This window comes from Crinia signifera, chromosome 2 (genome assembly GCF_055691185.1).
Source record: "Crinia signifera chromosome 2, ASM5569118v1, whole genome shotgun sequence".
Lineage (NCBI taxonomy): Eukaryota > Metazoa > Chordata > Amphibia > Anura > Myobatrachidae > Crinia > Crinia signifera.
In genome coordinates, this window is record NC_139218.1 from 310,176,993 (window position 1) to 310,197,326 (window position 20,334).

At 43.6% G+C, this 20,334-nt stretch overlaps 1 protein-coding gene across 1 annotated transcript in view; it reads right to left on the bottom strand.

Moving 5' to 3' along the window:
• The window catches only part of VWA8 (von Willebrand factor A domain containing 8), a 180,487-nt gene that overhangs the window by 98,100 nt on the left and 62,053 nt on the right, over window positions 1–20,334 (bottom strand). Inside the window, exons 8-13 of the mRNA XM_083168923.1 lie at window positions 18,203–18,252; window positions 13,637–13,745; window positions 5,554–5,658; window positions 4,147–4,278; window positions 2,880–3,014; window positions 997–1,074 (exon numbers count right to left, since the gene is read on the bottom strand). Coding sequence (XP_083025049.1) covers window positions 997–1,074; window positions 2,880–3,014; window positions 4,147–4,278; window positions 5,554–5,658; window positions 13,637–13,745; window positions 18,203–18,252 — 609 coding nt within the window. The remainder of the gene's footprint in view (window positions 1–996; window positions 1,075–2,879; window positions 3,015–4,146; window positions 4,279–5,553; window positions 5,659–13,636; window positions 13,746–18,202; window positions 18,253–20,334) is intronic.

Sequence of the window (20,334 nt, forward strand, 5' to 3'; positions counted from 1 at the left end):
GGAATCAAGGTGGATTTTTACATACAGATGAACCACCCATGAGCCTGGAGTAGATCTATTGTGAGACAAATGTTCTCCTGGACCACATATGGTGATGGGCCAGGAGTAGTAGGTCATCCAGCTATGGCAGAAATCTGACCCCTTTGCAACAGAAATGTGCTGCCCTAACCTCCATGACTTTTGTGAAAACACAAGGGGACATGGAAAAATCTACTGAATGGCTGGAAAACTGGGCTAGAGGAAACTCCTGAGAGGTTAGGGCAAAGCCATGGGAAACCACACCTTTTACCCAGGCATGTGTTATGGTCACCATCCATGTCTAAGAAAGAAACAGAAGCTGGACCCCCAGATGGTAGCCTGCACATTCAAACAGCATGCTTGTAAGCCAGCTTGGGAGCAAGTCATCTGGTGGACCAAGTCTGTTTCCCCTGAACATGAAGCTCTTGGTGGAAGAGTAATAGAGTATACAAAAAGACAGTTAATTAGAAGTTTGCAACTGGGGGGTGCTACAGAAGGCTTGGACACAGCTTGTGGCCACAATATGGTCCAACTCCAGGCCAAAAAGAATCTCCCCTGAAAAGGGACAGCTTCAATAGACTCTACAGCAGCACACCAGGTTCGAACCAATAGGACTCTCTTGGCTGCCAACTGCCAGCATCGCCAGTGGTCTCCCTTACCGGCAGTGACAGCCATGATGTGTGCAGCACCTTACCTGCTTCATACTGCAGCTCCCGTGGTGAGCACTGTGGAGCCTGGCCAAGGTCAATGACCCAGTTGCCAGTGCTGCAGCTGCTGGGGCAGCAGTTAAAGAAGCCTATAGGACACTAACAAACAGCCTGCTTAGTAGGGTAAAAAATAGAAATAAGATAAGAAAAAATAATAATTTGAGGGTGCTAAAAAGCAAAGTGGATGATAGTTGCAAAGAGCACAATTTACCTTGGGTCAGAAAATACAATGTAATTAGGTTGGCAACTATGTTTAAACAGGGAAGATTACCTGGTACAACATGACAGGTTCAACTTCATAACCAAGCATTTCAGCAAATGCATTGGCAATCACACTTTTACCACATCCCTAAAAGAAAGAGAAAGCACTTTTACCAATGTTATGTACAGTACTGTGAAATCAATGTAGAATCCAGAGTTCAATCTACTTGGTTTTAATTGTAAAAGTATTTACAGCGTTAATTAACAAATTACACTTTCAAATATGCATAAAGCCTGGGAAAGAGTTTGTTATAAAAGTTATAAAGAACTGCAATATTATCTTAATGGAATACGTTTTTTATTGCTGTAGAGTTAATACAGTTACCTATCTTGGGAATTTACAGCATACCTCCCAACACTGAATCCTCTGAGATTGGAAGGAAAATGGGGCGTGACCTCGACTCAAGGAGGTGTGACCTCACAGGGATGCGGTCCTGTATTTTTTTGTCACTAAGGGGGCATGGCCAGCACTGAGTGAGCTGCTGGCCATGCCCCCAGCCCCTCTGTCTCACACAGTGCACAGCTTCTAGTCCCTGCTGCCCTGCTCAGCAGGCAGGAGTGACTCCCAACTACCACCCCACTGCGGTACACTCCCGGCCTCAGGTGGGACGAAGTACCTTCCCAAACAGATAGGACGGTCTTGCTAAAATCGGGATGGTTGGTAGATGTTTACAGTAAAAGGTGATGGTCCCAACAACAAGCACGAGAATGTAGAACCTTTCTATCTGTCTTCATGTGTAGTATATCCCATTCTACTGTTCTACACCCTTCACAAGCAGTTCTTTCATCTGTCATAAGTAACTGTCAACGTGACAAATACAAATGCCCTGAAGATATAATTACATGTAGTCTGGTTAGAGAGGTAAATATGTAATCATACAGATATGTCAAGGATGTTGGTCAAGGTGTTGCATAAAAATCCTCCCTTTCTGCGCCAAATCCCAGGCCAATCTGCTGTGTGTCTTTCTTGCTCAATACATGTATGTTAGCTTATTTGACATAACTGAAAGTGACAATACTATTTTGCTAGATTACAATTTTGATGTGCAAAAATCTGTGTGTGAAGTAGTGAATCTGTGTAAGAACACTATGATGCAGTGGCTGCAGCTTTTCTCCAAAATATTTTTTTGCTACATCTGAGACTTTAAACTTATTTAAATCTAATCACTGTGCGGTAAAGTCTCAGCCCAGCGACTTTGGTCTGTGATGAGAATAAGATGCAAAATCTGAGGTTAGGGGGGGTTATTCAGACCCAATCACACGGATGTGAATTCACAGGCCGGGCCATTATAGACTGCGCGTGCGTATGCATCATAGCGTGCATGTGCGAGGCCAAAAAAATCCTGCAAATTTTTTTGATCGCTGACCGTACTTGACAGAAAGCCGGTGTTTGTGGCAGTAAACTGACGTTTTCTGGGAGTGCCAGGGAAAACGCGGGCGTGCCCAGGGGTTTTAGGGAAAGGCGGGTTATGTCAGCTCTGGCCCCGATCTCACGGCTTCTATTGCAGCCTCCTAGTAAGTCCTGGAGCTTGATGTAAGAGTGAGTACAACATTTTCATCACCAAAAGCGTAGAAGGTTTTCTTTGCAGTTTTTGTAGAAAAAAATAACTATTTTACAAACTTGGGGATGAACACTGCTTAGCAGGCATGATACAGTATATAAATGTCAATTGCAGCACCTAAATCTTAGTTCTAAGCATGTGACCCAATGGATTTGCCATAAGGAAATCATGAAACAGAACAAACTGGAGTATTGTAGCAAAAGATATTGCGCGTTCCATGGGATGGTTCCCTGAGGTGTGATACTACAGGTTTAATAGTACAAAAATAAATGTGATATGTTTTTCTTTTTTTTTTTATAAACATTTTAATGGAAGAGTAAATAAAACAAACCTTTCCTCCGATCAGACACATATCTTTAACCATATGAGACTGCATCATCTCTGCCAGTAGTTGCTCATGGGTGCTGGTTCTAATGAACTGCGGTGATCCAGAATGCAACTGCAAAGGCTGGGTGCCAGCTGCCACCTGTGGAGGAATAATAGCATCAAATTGTTCACCTACTATACTTCACTGGCCATGACGACTTGGGAACTTTAAGTAGGAACATTGCAAGGTTAGAATAAAAATACATGTGTGTCAACACACAGCTATATTCTGCTATATTGTGCTGTGTCTTTGTGCGCAACTTTTTCCATAAATTTGCATCTTATTCGGAAAATTTAAATGCTTTTTAAAGGAAAAATCTGTACGCAAAAACACTTAGAACTTAGATTAACACACCACAGCATGACAAGCCCCAGCTTCCAGCAGCTACTTTATTGTGATAGGCAGGTAAGATAGATAGATACAGTAGATAGATAACCACCAGTAAATCCTGTGTTTTCACCTGCCACCCTCCAAACGCTGCAGTTTGTAAATCATGTTGAGCCTAGGGAGGATGCAAGTGTTCACCCAAAATGGGTCCTACACAATTGGGTTTAAGTACTAATCTGAATCAGACTCAAAATACCGGTGAGTTCAAAAATAATATTTAGGAGCAAATACTAATAAATAGGAAAGATAAGCACCTGTTCTGAAGGAGAGGGTGTAAATCATACAGAACTACTCTACAGAAATGTTGAGACTCCTCAGTTTCAGGTAGACCTCCCGATTTCCCCAGTGACAAAGCCCCCTAAACCATCTCACCCACTTCATTAGCGATTTGTGCCATTATGGTGCCTGCACTTACCACTAGGACCTCCTTTACGGGAACTCACGCAGTAGAAGACCATGCCCAAGGATTGGGGAAAAGGTTACATTTTTGTTCATGAATGGGACATTCTGCCTACTTCTGTAGCACAATGCTGGACATCTTTATTTTTACATTGCTAGTTAAAGGCAACTTCCCAGCATCAAATGGGTTTCAATTAGTAAGTCGGCAGAATGTTTTTGTTAAGGTTCAAAAATGACCTTCTATGATGATTTACTCCCAGTTTTTAAAAAAATGACCCATACAGTATATAGCGAAATATACAGTAATAAAAGACCAACTTTTTGGTGAAGACAAGAAAAGAAATTGTGGGTATGCATCTTAATATTCTGAAAAAGACTACTTTTTCTCACAGATTATATAACAACTTCTGATCAATTGTATAGCAAGAAAAGTCCTAATATTAACCTCTATTAAGATGTCTTTGTCACCAGTGTGAATGCTGACTGTGGCTTGAGGGCTATCAGAATTTTCTGCTGGTTCTACTTTCACAATTTTCAGAGAAACAGGAGGCTTTCCGGAGTCAGACAACTCAAATCTCTGAAACATAATGCAGAACATGTAGGACCAAAATAATGAAGAAATATAAATTGTAGAATGTTTTCCACAAGGGACCATATCACAAATCAACATGAAATATAGTGTAAAATACAGATATAATCAATAATGTCCAATAACTGATTGAAATGTTCGACATACTCAAGGTGAACATTGACAAAAAGTTGACAAGCTTATGGTCAACATAGACATGGTCAACATGAGTTTTTTGTGTTTTATGGTGTCTATGTCAACATGGATACTGTAAAAGTGTACTACTTCCACTCGCCATTCTTCGGTCACACTATTATATGCCCAATCTATGCTCACCTGCATAGTAAAGTATGAAAAATCTTTTTTAAAAATTTTGAAAAACTCATGATGACGTTATTTGGTCAACCATAAGCTTTGTCTAACTTTTGTCAATGTCAACCATTAATGGTCAACCTAGTGACTACCGACCTAAACATTGTCTCCCCAGTGACCGAATACCTGTGTGTATAGCAATGTGCTGAGCGATCTGCGCTAACCTATATCGCACAACACAAAATCGCCCCGTATGTATGGGGCTTTAGAGATAAAGTGCAATAAGTAACTTCAATAGCATTTAAACCATTACAATAGTATCATATAACAGAAAATGCTGTTAAAGGAAGAAAACAAACAAATAAAATCTAAAGAGGAAAAATCAATCATAGCTTAAATTAGTTTATGTTGCTTGTATATAGAAGGAGGTTGAAAGCAAGCTCCCATTCTGCTAAACCAAAAACAGATACACCAATTATATCTCACCAACTAAATAAACATTGCTACAATAATAAAACATATGCCTGGCCAAGAAATCATAGGTGATGATGATCACCTTAATTATTATTATTGTGCTTATTTACAACCTGTCATTAGATTTCATGTTGGGACATCATTGTTGACTTTGAACGAAAATCAGTTCTCAGAAACCTATACGACAGTAATATTTAGTCATTTCCATGGACATGTTGCTGCTATGCCAGTGTACCCTTGTTCACTGAATCCCATCGTAATATGCTAAACAAACTTACATGTAATTTAAAAAGGCCCAGAGCATAGGAACAGACAGTAATACTTACATTAGATATACAGAACAAGAAATGTACCAGACAGTTGATTCAAACTGAAAAATAGGGAATTTCCCAGTAACAAATATTTAAAACCTGGTAATGTCCTCTTTTTTTTTTTTATCAAAACATGTCCTATTGGAAGACATGTGTTAATTGAATTTAAAGACATGCCTACGTTTACCTTTAATGTATCTTCAACAGCAGTTCTGCCTTCTTTACCCAACATTACACTGTACGGATAGAGCCTTTGTATAGTTCGTTGGGAGGACATCATGGGAAATGCGTTCTTAGTTGGTAAAAAGACAAATATACAGTATTAGGCTCTAGTAAGACAACACTGATAGGGTAGGACGGTGTAGGAATGATACAGGAGCCCTTGATTTCCATAATCCCTTCTATAAAATGAAGGCAAGGGCCCTGTGCTAATGAACAGTTTGCTATTGTGACAGACTGTACACACAGAACTTGCAGTACATCAGGGAGTTCAATGAAAGTACACCAGGGTGGTATTCCTGGAAAGCCAGACTAGACCGCAATAAAATCAAACCAATGTATTTATAGCATTTGCTACATAAACAAGTGTAGCTCAAATGTCATAACAAGGAATGCGTTTTTTAAATACTTGCAGATGTATTTTTAGACTCACCATTAACTCTCCCTGAAATGTTTGATATGAACAGCTAGTATTATAACAACCCTAACAGCCTATCCCCAGCTTTATGGCTGCTCAACTTCATATTTAATGGCCATAGGTGGAGAGAGATCATCACAAATAAATCAGAGATATCAAACGTGTCAGCCTATTTACAAACATTAGAGGACAAAATGCTCCTGTAAGGTTCTCACTGTCTCCAGAGCTTGTATCTTACTGTAGATCAGTGATTTTCAACCTTTTTCAGCTCACGGCACACCAGACAAGACTTTAAAATTGCCAAGGCACACCAACAGTTTTTAATCAAATATAATAACAAATATTGACCTATATTTAATATATGTTGATATCTGTAATTATACACACACGTGTCCCTCATTGTAATTCCAGATACACATGCACCCCCCCCCCCCTTAGTTATTCCACACACCTGCCCCTCCTTAGTTATTCTAAGCACCAGCTCCCCCTTAGAAATTCCACACACAAATGCCCCTCCTTAGTCATTCCACGCACCTGCCCCATAGGTATTCAAAACACGGTGCCAGACTTGTAAGAATTCAGCGTCAGAAGCCTGCGCCGTCCGTGGGGGCCCTTTGCACATGTGCCGGGACGAGCCTGCAATGCACAGGCTGATTTGACGTGCCTGGCATCGGCTTCACAGGACAGCGACACGCGCACACACGGCGACGAGCCCGAGCCGCCCACCCCCTACACTACACACAGCGACAGAGCTGCCACCGATATGGTGAGTCGTCATGACCCGCGGCCTGGTGGCACATCAGTTGAAAAAGAATGCTTTAGATCATGGGTCTTCAAACTGCGGCCCTCCAGATGTTGTGAAACTACAAATCCCAGCATGCCTTGCCACAGTATTAACACTCCCTTATAGCAAAACTGTGGCAAGGCATGCTGGGATTTGTAGTTTCACAACATCTGGAGGGCCGCAGTTTGAAGACCCATGCTTTAGATGGTAACGTATAAACAAATCAACATTTTTTGAGAACAAATATATTAAACAACATAAAGATGTGTCCACGTACACATGCCATGGTGTGACTCTGTAGCGCAGAGTGCCTTATTTGCGACTTTGGGCCTAACTTAGCATGGATCGCAAATGCCAGATCTTTCTCTAATAGGCAAAACCATGTGCACCGCAAGTGGGTCAAATGTAACATGTACAGAGAGAATTCTGGGTAAATGTACTAAGAAGTTTTATTAAAGATAGGGGGTGACATTCTATGCTTTGCGCTAAATGCGCATGTTTTATTCGCGCACCACATCGCCGCAAATCGCACTTTTACAAATCGCACTTTTCAGTCAAAATGCGCATATTTAATGTGATGCGCATTGGAGGCTGAAAAGTGCGAAGAGTGGCGATTTGCGGCGAAGTGGTGCGCTGTATTTAGTCCTGAAAATGTGCGATTTTCATGTCTGAAAATCGCACATTTGCAGGACAGCGCAAAGTTAAAAAAAAAAACCGAGCGCGGGGTCCCCCGCCCGAGTATAACCAGCCCCGGGCTCACTGAGCCGGTGCTGGTGACATAAAATCAGGGTCCCCGACAAATAGGGGTCCCCTTGATTTCATGAAACCAGCACCAGGCTCAAGGTCCGGCGCTGGTTCCCAAAATACGGGGGACAAAGTGACTAGGGGTCCCCTGTATTTTAAGAACCAGCACCGGACACAACCAGCCAGCAGGGTAATGCCACAGCCGGGGGAAACTTATTATATAAGCTCCCGCGGCCAAAGCATTAACCCCCTGGCTGGTCAGCATGGGCAGGGGTCCTGGGGAAGTGGGGACCCCCCCAATGAAGGGGTCCCCCCCCTCCAGGACTTACCAGCCCATGCTGATAGTCCCGGGCTGTCCCCGATGCCCCTGGGCGGTGGGCATCGGGCTAATGGCTTGTGTAAAAAAAGAAGTAAAACTATTGTTTTATACTGGCGAACTATGAGTCCCAGCAAGCCTACCCCGCATGCTGGGACTTGGAGAACCACAAGTCCCAGCATGCGGGGCATTAAAGGGCCCGCTGGCACTTGTAGTTCAGCAGTACAAAAAATAGTTAACAAAATCACACTGACACACTGTAAAATAAAAGTTTAATACATACAAAACACACACACACTGATACTTACCTACCTTGAGCCCGTAGGTCGGTCCCTGGATCCTGGGTCCGTCCTCCGGGGCTCCAGGGCAGAAGAGTCCGGTTCCGGGGCCTTGGTCCTGGTTCCGGGGCTGGTCCTGGGGTTCCGGGGCTCCTGGGCTGCAGAATCCGGGGTCCGGGATCCGAGGTAGTCCCCAGGGGTACCTAAGGAAGCAAATCCAACTCACCTGGTCCCCGGCGACGACCTCGGAATCCTCTCCGGTGACAGCGCTGCTCCCATCTGGTACCCGGCTCGCAGGACTTTGACAGGCGCTGAGATGTTTCCTCCTCGGCGTCTCTGCACAGAATGATTTCTTGGCCAATCAGGAGCCGAGAAAGTCGGCTCCTGATTGGCCAGAAATCATTCTGAATACAGACGCCGAGGAAGTAACATCTCAGCGCATCTAGAGCAGAGATGTTTCCTCCTCGGCGTCTCTAGTTAGAATGATTTCTGGCCAATCAGGAGCCGACTTTCTCGGCTCCTGATTGGCCAAGAAATCATTCTGTGCAGAGACGCCGAGGAGGAAACATCTCAGCGCCTGTCAAAGTCCTGCGAGCCGGGTACCAGATGGGAGCAGCGCTGTCACCGGAGAGGATTCCGAAGTCGTCGCCGGGGACCAGGTGAGTTGGATTTGCTTCCTTAGGTACCCCTGGGGACTACCTCAGATCCCGGACCCCGGATTCTGCAGCCCAGGAGCCCCGGAACCCCAGGACCAGCCCGGAACCAGAACCAAGGCCCCGGAACCGGACTCTTCTGCCCTGGAGCCCCGGAGGACGGACCCAGGATCCAGGGACCGACCTACGGGCTCAAGGTAGGTAAGTATCAGTGTGTGTGTGTTTTGTATGTATTAAACTTTTATTTTACAGTGTGTCAGTGTGATTTTGTTAACTATTTTTTGTACTGCTGAACTACAAGTGCCAGCGGGCCCTTTAATGCCCCGCATGATGGGACTTGTGGTTCTCCAAGTCCCAGCATGCGGGGTAGGCTTGCTGGGACTCATAGTTCGCCAGTATAAAACAATAGTTTTACGTCTTTTTTTACACAAGCCATCAGCCCGATGCCCACCGCCCAGGGGCATCGGGGACAGCCCCGGACTATCAGCATGGGCTGGTAAGTCCTGGAGGGGGGGGGACCCCTTCATTGGGGGGGTCCCCACTTCCCCAGGACCCCTGCCCATGCTGACCAGCCAGGGGGTTAATGCTTTGGCTGCGGGAGCTTATATAATAAGTTTCCCCCGGCTGTGGCATTACCCTGCTGGCTGGTTGTGTCCGGTGCTGGTTCTTAAAATACGGGGGACCCCTAGTCATTTTGTCCCCTGTATTTTGGGAACCAGCGCCGGACCTAGAGCCTGGTGCTGGTTTCATGAAATCAAGGGGACCCCTATTTGTCGGGGACCCTGATTTTATGTCACCAGCACCGGCTCAGTGAGCCCGGGGCTGGTTATACTCGGGTGGGGGACCCCGCGCTCGTTTTTTTTTTATTTTAACCCTTTCTTTTATTTTTTACAGCAGAACCCTGCACAGAACATTGCGATCTGTGCAGGGTTCTGGCTAATTCGCCAAACAGACCCTGGTCTGAAATAAGTGCAAAAATTAGGCACCTAAATAATGCGATGTGCAAATGCGCATTGCATTAAATAAGCGACTTGTATACTTTTCTATACGAAAACATCTGGATGCGATAAAAATGCGAATTAATCTCGCAATTTTACTCAGCATACCTTAACGCACATAATATGCGATTTCAGTCCCTTAGCGCATCCCATTAAATTAACGATTTAATGGGAAAATGCGATATCGCCATTTTGTGGTCTAATTACCGCAAAAAAACGGAAATCGCAGAGCATAGAATGTCACCCAGGATGTTGACAATAGCAACCAATCCGTTTTTACTTCTTATCTATTTTGCACCTTCTAAAACATAGACAGAATCTGATTGGTTGCTCTGGGCAACATCCCATCTTTAATAGAACTCCCATCTTAGAACATTTACCCCTTAAATTTGGGTGGGGTTTGTTCAAACTAAGATCTACAGTAATTTGCAGTGTAAAAAAATAAAGCAGCCAGTATTTATTCGGAAAATAAATAAAATAACGGTACTCTTTACCTAGAAGGGCGCCTATCGCGGGCATCGCATGCCATGCGACCGATGCGATGCCCGCAATTGTACATAGAAATCCATGTTAAAATGTAAATCGCGTCGGTCGCATCGCATGCGACCAAAAAAATCGACCGACGCGATTACCCATAGGGAACAATGTTAAATGTCCCAATTGACCCGATTTTACATAGGGAACAATGTTAAATGGCCCACAGAGGCCAAATAGGCACCCTGAAGTGTGAAATGGCCCCCCCAATTGTTAACGCCACCCCACGATCAACGTCAACCCGAAGCGTGGCGAGCGCAGCGAGCCCGCGAGGGGCGGCGGTACGCGTCCTACGACCTTTTCATACCCCCACTATCCACGTCGGCGTGGAGTTGAGAATAGAAAGTGTGGCGAGCCACCGAGCCCGAAGCATGGCGAGCGCAGCGAGCACCGCGAGGGGACGCGGATACCTTCACAGGTATCCGCGTCCCCTTGCGGCCTTCACAGGTGTCCGCGTCCGCTCGCCACGCTTCGGGCTCGGTGGCTCGCCACACTTTCTATTCTCAACTCCACGCCGACGTGGATAGTGGGGGTATGAAAAGGTCGTAGGACGCGTACCGCTGCGCTCGCCACGCTTCGGGTTGACGTTGATCGTGGGGTGGCGTTAACAATTGGGGGGGCCATTTCACACTTCAGGGTGCCTATTTGGCCTCTGTGGGCCATTTAACATTGTTCCCTATGTAAAATCGGGTCAATTGGGACATTTAACATTGTTCCCTATGGGAAATCGCGGTAATCGCGTCGGTTGCATCGCATGCGATTTTTTGGTCGCATGCGATGCGACCGACGCAATTTTTTACCTTGCGATGCCCAAGATCAAAATCGTTGGCGCCCTTCTAGGTAAAGAGTACCAAAATAACTCACCCATTAGAACGCTGTCTCTGCATGATACATTTGCCCCACCTGCAGTGTACACGGTTTCGCCCACTAGAGAAAGATTTTTATTTTGACATCTTTACTGAACTACTCCATTTCTCCATTAAAATGTATCTTATTTGCAAAACGGAGAAAATAGGTTGCACAGGCAGCTTCTGCTGATCAAAACAATTTGCAGCATGTCTATATTCTGTGTGTGACTGCGGCTGTATATGCATACCAAATGTTAGTGTTTTCAAGAAAACATGTAACGTTACATTTCATATGCCAATGTGTTAGTCACACACAGAATATAGGCATGCCGCTTTGTCCTGCAGTTTAACTTAAAAATTAGCAAGAAATATGCCTAGCGCTACAGAGTCACATGGAGCTCACGTGTTATGTACAGTATAACGTGACATGCATTGGATTGAGGGTGGATATATGTGGACACATCAGTATCTCCCCATTAACCATTAATGAAAATTAAAGATGGAATCTTATTAGGAGCAAGTAATATGGAAACCAAATATTTAAATGCTTGTTAGTTATTACTGCAGTAGTTATAATTTTAATTATAGGCAGCCCTCACTTGACTCGATTCAAAGATGCACACTTATACATTTGCAGCTGTGATCCAATACGCAGTGCATGTACAAAAATCTGCTAATGCTATACCCGCCTGGATATGTACTGAGAAGGTCACAGGCGGCTTTGCTGATCCAACCAACTGCAAAGAAACACGCATCAGTGGTCACAGATCCATTCATAGTAGACTGTCTGAGTAACCCGAACAGCTGAGCAGAACGGCTGCGGGAATTGAGATGCTGGTGTCTTAGGCTGAGACAACCCAAAAATGGCTGCAACAAACTTCTGTTTTTGCCACCACTCACCATTACCTGCCTTAAAGCTGCCAGACCGTCAATCAATATATCCTCACTGGAAGTGACTTCGCTAAATACTTCATCATATAATCGGTCAACTCCATATATCTCTGCATTATATATGTTCCTGAATCAGGCTCATTGTCTCTTGGTCTACCATAATTGACTACATTTATGTATATTACTACATTAGTCAGTAAATGTGTTTTATGAAACAAATAATATCAATTATGCATAGGATTTTTGAAAAATGGTATATGAGAAAATGTGATGTAATCCACAGCAACCAATCAGATGTTATATTCACATTTCTAAGTTAGCTCAGAACAATCCACACAATGGGGCAGATGTATGAACCAGCGTTAAGTGCAAAAATGCACTTAACGCTGGTTCACTGGGGGGGATTACGATTTCCCTAATGTATCACTAGCACACCTAACGTGCGCTAGTGACAGCCCGCCGCGTTACGTTCGGCGGGGCTGTCACCTACAATCCCCCTCAGGGATTAACGGCCGGGGCGATGTATTAACAGCCTTCAAGGTGTTAATTCACCCCGGCCGCTTCGCCAGCTCAGGGCTAGCGTTGTCCTATCCCCCACTGTGGGGACAACGCTAGCCCTGCGTCTGGCTTGGGCTGCGCTGGAGATCCAGCGGTTTTAGCGAGATCTCGCGCATGCCCAGAAAGCCGGCCGGTGGGGGGGGGGGGGGGGCGATAAGGAGAGCCGTTCACGCTGGGGATAACGGCTCTCCTTATCTGCTTAATACATCTGCATATGACGTTTGCCCGCTTCTCCACGTTATGCTGGAGAAGCAGGACTCGTTATGTGCAAAACATTATAGGCAGATTAATACATCTGCCCCAGTGTATGTAGAATACAAGTCAGAGTGCTTTTACAGACACAGAGCAAGATATGGGGCGGTATTCAATTCCTTTGGTGAAGTGGTTTGTACAGCGAGGATGGCTTTTCCTCATCGAAAACAAGCCATTCTCGCCATCAAACCCTCTCATCTTATTCAATGTGCGGCCCAAATCCTCACCGTGAGAGGACAGCGAGGATCCCCTTAAGCAGCAAGGTTTGCCGCAAATGCAGCGAGTCTGACGCAATTTGTGGTGAGCCCCACCGTTTTAATGGCCGCACTCACCGTTTCCACCTCGCCTCAGGTATCAGGCTAGGTGGAAACAGCAAGAGAAGGTGAGTGAGTCGAATACACTGACGGTGAGCTATCGGCACTTATTGCTGTCTATCGGCACTTCTTGCCGTCATAGCATTGAATATACCCCATACAGAGCATGCACAGAACATGTAAAGATTACAGCATAGGCCTGCTAGGCGATGCATTACATGACAAAAACACAGACATATACACTAAATACAATATGTAAAGAAAATGTATCACAAATGTTTTTTCATTACATATAGATTGTTAATTCGACCAACCCCAAATCCAGAATGTTGTCACAGTAATGTGCTAATAGAAAATTCATAGCATAAAAATGTGGTTTGTGTAGACAGCTGCCTGATAGTATTCATTATGTATGAATACAAGACTTGGATTAATTATTTACAGACAACATTAAGAGGTTTACCAAAATGCTAATGGCTGCTGCCAAATTGTCTGCTGGGAAATCTGGAAGCCCAAGGGTGGCAGATTCTTGAGAGCAGAGAGTTGTAGCAAATGACAGGAGCTGAGAGATTCTGAAAGACAAAAATAGTTGTTTTTTTTTTTCAAATCACCCAAGTCTAATAACAAACGATGCAGGGAAATATTCTGACTTGAATACAGTAGTTCAGAAATGTTTTTTACCCAAGAAAAGTTGCAACTTGCAGTTTCAGTGCAACTAACATAGTAGAAACTCAGTAAAGCTAAAGTACCTTAAGGGCAAATTTTAGAAATAATGTTTACCCAGTTTGTTGTATCACGGTCTCCTACTGTAATGTGTTTGCTTTTATAAAAAAAACAAAAAACATTTCTACATGACATGTTTCCATACCCACTGTTAGGAAGCAGTCTATAAGATAAGCACCAGAGAGCTAAACTAATCTAACAACCCAAAGATATATTCAGTTAGAATGAGAATTTTCTCACTCACGGGTAGATGTTTTACTTGTCGATGTGGGGGAGAAGCAGTATGCGTGCCACCTGCCATTATTGGTGCTATCTAAAAGACGTGTCGATATGCAGAGGCAATGAATGAATGGTTGTTGGCACTGACTGTTCCAAACCCTATTGAACTTGACAACTGTATGTGCCATTGCCCTATATCCGCAGCAGGGACAGCACATTTTCTTGGAGAGCAAAGGCCAGAGTCTGAGTCCTCCATTGCAGACTTCCTGGCCTTGGCTATGGAGCTGCATGGGCTAATCCGAGTAATTTATCGGTTACTAAACTGGTCAACGGTGTCGCAGATGATCTGATACTCCATCCCCGGATGCCGCACTCGGATCTGCGATGCCTCATTTTCCCTTAGCATATTTTCACATCACTTGCAGCAGGTATGCAAACTCCATTACACTGGAATGAAGAAAAGGGGCATCCTAAATCTGATTTCCAGTCTCCTTTTAGTACCAGAGAGTATCAAATATAGGTGACTGTTTTCTAATGTTCTTTTAAAACCAACAACAGGAATTCAACAAAATCCCTAAACATTATGGTCAGAATTTTCCCATTGACAGTTGTGTCCTGAGAGTGCAAGAATCGCTGTATACTGATTGCATGGATCCCACAATTCATCACCAGTAACTGCTCTAAAGAGGAACATTTCTAGAACTGTTTTATAATGTCTCAAATTTCTTTTGTAGTGAAATCAGCATGAGCTCATGTTAGAAACAGTGATAGCATCACTAAAAACACAACTAACCCTGACCCCATTACTAAATCATGTTCTTGTTAAATAAACTTCTGTCTTAAAATAGGTTACATCAGAACTACCTTTATTCCAGTGATCAAAGTGCCTTCTGGAGTGTGACTTTTTGTAGAAATGCCTCCAGGAATACATCTTTCTGCAGAAATTCCTCCATGAAACCGTATTTCCGCAGAAGTGCATATAAGAATGTGCCTTGCCATAGAAGTGCCCCCAAGAATACGTCTTCCTTCAGAAGTGCCTTCAAATATACACCTTTCCATATATAAAGCATCGAAGAAATCGCCTTTCCTGTCAAACTGCCTCCAGGAATATGCATTTCTTCAAAACAGCCTCCAGGAATAAGTCTTTCTTCCAAAGTGCCTCCAAGAATATGCCTTTCCACAAAAGTGACTCCGGGAATACGCTTTTCAGCAAAAGTGCCTCAAGGAATGCCCCTTTCCACATACTGTAAGTGCCTCTAAGAAGGTTTCTCTGCAGAAGTGCCTCTAAGAAGGTGTCTTTGAGCAGAAGCGCCTCTATACACCATGCGGTGTGCGACGCCTGGCATGACGGAAAGGAATAGCATGCCTTCGCTTTCAAAAATTTTTGCATCTTTTTCACATTGCACATGGAGCAAATCATAAAGTGAACGACAGACAGTGAGCTGTTACCTTAACTGCACAGGAATTATTTTAAACATATACAAAGTCAAGAGTGTGATCTTTGTACTTGCTGTTAATTCCTTTTCTCTGATTCCATTTGGGGGACAATGGACCATGGGTAACTAGCAAATAGCAAGAACCAACCAGCGGGAAAAAAAGGAGCATAATGGTGGGAACACAGTGTTTCCCAGATATAAACAGACTTCTGTCGGAAACTAGTATGCTTTTCTGGACATTGGTAAAATTTGGTTAATGTGGCCCCATGACACAACTTTCAAGCAGGCGCCCTGAACCACGCAGAATGTACAAGACTAGGAATGGTGATCTGCAAGTCAAGGCCTCAAGCTGTGTATCATAGCGAACGATAAAATGGCTAAAAGGTTGAGCTGAACTGTTTCTAAAGGATCAAGTGGGACCTTTTGAAGGACCAATGCTCCATGACTCTAGCCACCCATTCTGTAGCTAGCTTGGGCCAAATAGATATGCAGAGGAATCCCTTGAGCTTTTTGTCCAGACCCTGGTACCAAATTTACAAAAAAGCACATACATTAAAGGTACAGGGCTGCAGAGCAGATATTAAAAAACAGCCCATCTTTCACTGGGTACTTAAAGCAAAACGATGACCAAGTGTTGCAGAGTGGGAAGGGGGGGGGGGAATGGCTACTGTTATATTAGTCCAATGAATGCCAGCTGCTTTGGTCCCCTTGAGCAACCCATGGTCTAATGTCCCCCAGATTGGATGAAAGAGAAAAAGCGGTAGTAGCCACTGCACTGTAGCACATCACAGACAGGTATACAGATGATGCACATAAAATTGATTAACTCCGTCTAGCAAAGTCATTTCTTTTCACTTAAAGAGGTTTTCAGGTTTCAAAGAAGACACACAATTTGAATGAAAAAGATGCTCATTGCGGCCAAGTTGGCTGGGACCCGATGAGCTAAGAGAAGCTATTTCCCACAACTTGCGCAACTGTGTATGAAGACACATCCCAGATGTGCATGAATAATAACGCAGTCATTGGCACCTAGCACTTCTGGATGGTACAGGCAATGTGGCATAGATGAAAGAAGCAGAGGCCATGGAATGTGGGAACGTAAAAAAAGATATTATTCATTGTAGAATTCATACTGCTGTACAGAGAGCCATCACATCCATCATTTACAACAATGCAATGGCTTTATGGCATTCCATACGTGCTGCATGGATACTGGGAGCCCTGCATATTTGGTCGGTGCCATACTTACACTGCCGGAGACAGCGCCAGGACAAGTATTTCCCCTGTCCGCAGAGGTTGTTGCTCATGCCAACCAGAAACTATATAAACTTTATTAAGTCTTCACTGTCTTGGAGTTAGTATTGTGTTCAGTCACTTATTATTTACATGTATTTATATAGCGCACACTAGTATGGGTCATCCCATATTAGGTCGACGTGTATAGGGTCCACAGGGAGTTGACATGGCTTAGATCGACACATGAAATAGGTACACATGGCTAAGGTCAACAGGGCTGGAAGGTCGACAAGCATATAGCCAGGTTATATATATATATATAAATATTATATATTAACGGAACATCAAAATCAACTTGGAGGCATTATTATATCTATAGCAAGTGCAGGGACAAGCTGCTGTATTTCTCATGCTCACTGTGATAGTATCAAAGTACCAGCTTCAATAATTGTCTTTGATGATCATATTATTAGTATTTAAGGGGGGTATGCAACTCAGGTATTCGATTTGATATGTCCCGCTTGATAGTACCTCAGCGTAAAAAAAACATTGGGCGTGTCAGCAAAAATGGCCGCAGATTGTCAAAAAACGCCAGAGAATTTGACAATCTGTGGCCATTTCAGACAAAACAGATCGGACTGGTTTTAAAGTCGGATTTGTTTTGGTGGAATCCTCCTTCAATGCTATCAGAAATGGCAGCGTTGGAAATAGCGTCCGGAATTGTATACCCCGCTAAGTATTACTTCTGTTCTGAAAGAAGCATAAAGGTGCCCACACACAGTACATTTTATGCGTTTTGTTCTAGATCACATCTACTGTAGTTCAAATAACATGCCATACGCTAAAAGAGCGCCATTTGAACTAGATGTGATGCAATCTACTCCAAAAAGTACTGCATGCGCATACATTATTAAATTGCGATATGTAATGCGCGGGAGCACGCATCACAGCGCAAGCCAAAAGAAACACGGTGCAATGTGAACTGCAACTAAAAAGTTCAAAACGCAGCTGACCATCGCACCCTGTGTGGGCACCTTAACAGAAAGTTACATATTTATTTTTAACTGTAAAATAAAATTACTGTTACCATTGTAAGTAGAACTAAAACATTTATGAACACTAACATCCTTCGGTACTCGTGTAGTTTCACGGCGCCAGCATGGCGCCGTGCTACTTCCGGGTGTACGCTCGCCACTAAATATGTCAAATAAAGTAACTTAACTCCATGCCAACATGGATAGTTCATGCCTCCACTATCCATGTTGGCATGGAGTTGATTTTAAATAGCGTGGCGAGCGTAGCGAGCCCGCAGCATGGGCGAGCGAAGCGAGCCCCGCAAGGGGACTAAGACGCACGGCGCCATGCTGGCGCCGTGAAACTACACAAGTACCCATTCTTTTTTCCCCAGGAATTACCTTTCTGCAGGAACATTTACTCCCACCGAATAAAGATTCTGAAGCTGATCCTGTTTGGGTGAAACAAAAAAAAAACACAGTTATATTTTTCAAGTATAGAGTACACACCGGCACTGTCGTAGTGCCTTCTCTTTGTCTGCGATGGAAGCAATTACATGGCAACAAATATTGTGCATTTGATAAAAGTTTTGAGCCTCATGTCAAGGAGAAATAATACTGCTATAAGAGTAACGTAAAGGCACAGAAGAGAACTTCTGTATTTGATTCACTAACAGGTCTATACTTAGGATACGCGGGCATGTACTGAGGCTCGAGGAAAAGAAATCCATACTGAATTAAGAAGAGGATTCTTCACTGTTAGAGCAGTAAAATTCTGGAACTCATTGCCGGTTGGGGTGGTTACAGCAACTACTGTTAATTAATTTAAATCAAAACTGGACACATTTTTGGTCCCTAAGGGAATCCTATAGATATGACTTACTTTAGTCAGTAGTTAAAAGTTAGATAGGTTGAACTCGATGGACTAATGTCTTTTTTCAGCCTTAATTACTATGCTACTATTTAGAGGTCATTCTTTCAATGGACTGTAAATTGGTCACAATCAGAAATCTGACCCATGTCATGTGACAAAGGCACTGTGCCCTGATAGGTGGCTTTTCCCCAGCAGCTATATCTGCTATGGGTATTCTGAAAATACATCTTTGTAAATATAGTTAGGAATCTCTTGCACTTTACAAAATGAAATGTTGTATTTTTGTATTTAGTTTAGTAGAGCAAGCTCAGATGAGCATGGCTGCCTTTCCTTCTCTTAAGCTGGGTACACACTATAAGATAATTTTGAATAACATGCAGGATAGTGATATTATTAACAATATTATCGTTGTATATTGTTTAATGTATACCCACTATATCGTGCATGCTCCCGTGGGTCGTTAACATCCCCCCCCTCCATCGTCTGAACATGCAGTCAAATTTGGCCCATGTCATTGACTATGTTCACAGTGTGAGTAATAAGGACAAACTATAACAATATTTTCATAAAACAAGATGTTCACTGGTAGAAATTGAGTATCCCTTATCCAAAATGCTCAGGACCAGAATAATTTTGGATAATGGATTTTTCTGTATTTAAGAACATCAAACACATGAAATACACAAATATATTTTATTTGAGCACAAAACAAGGTTTCAAAACATGAAACAAAGTTTGTGTACTACAGTATCTCAGGCACTGAATTTGAATGCTAAGCAATAATTTTCTTGCACATTTTTACAATTACATATCATGTCCTCAGTAGTGCTGCTACAGATGTCCCCACTAGTGCTTTTTTTTTTAAAAAATCCACTTCTGGAATGTATAGTTTTCAGAATAATTTGGATAACAGATACTCAACCTGTAATGCAAATAGAATATTTTGCGTGATCATTTGATTATGGAGTTCAAGGGAAATTGTTAACGATAACATTGACTGACCTGGAACTAGGGTGGCCAATCCTGGGATTTGCGGGATCCCGGGATTTGGTCCCAAAATATCTGGACACTCCAATCCCAGGATTTTGGGATTAGACTGCGCATGTGCAGTGTAATGCCAGGCAGCGTTCTGAGCACCTGCTCAGAAGCTGCACTGCTGTTCTCGGCACGGCATGCGGCCTGCACAGCGTGATTTGGTCATAGGTCATGCTGCGCAGGCCTCACCAATGTGCCTCTGCCACTGGAATCCTCCGCCGTCCGACCTCTCCCAGCCGCGCACAAGCATCTCCAGCGTCATACCCTCCCCCTTCCTCCACTCTGTTGCCACCTGCCCGGCTCCACCGCTTCCCCAAGTAAATCAATGTAGGGGCCAGGGGGCAGTTTTCTTTTAGGGATGCCAATACTGGGATCCTGGGAATCCTGAGACTGAGCAATTTTCAATCACGATTCCCAGGATTGAAAAAATGCCCCAGGATTAGCATCCCTACTTGGAACGATATAGGTCATTTGAGCTCTTCTGAGCGATATTGTTCCTAATATCACCCAATGTGTATGCTACAGTATGACCAATGAAAGAAGCACGTTCCTCAGCATGTACAGACGAAGGAGCACATCATTAACATGTCCCTCCAATTCGTTCCCCCCCTCCGCGCCGTTACTC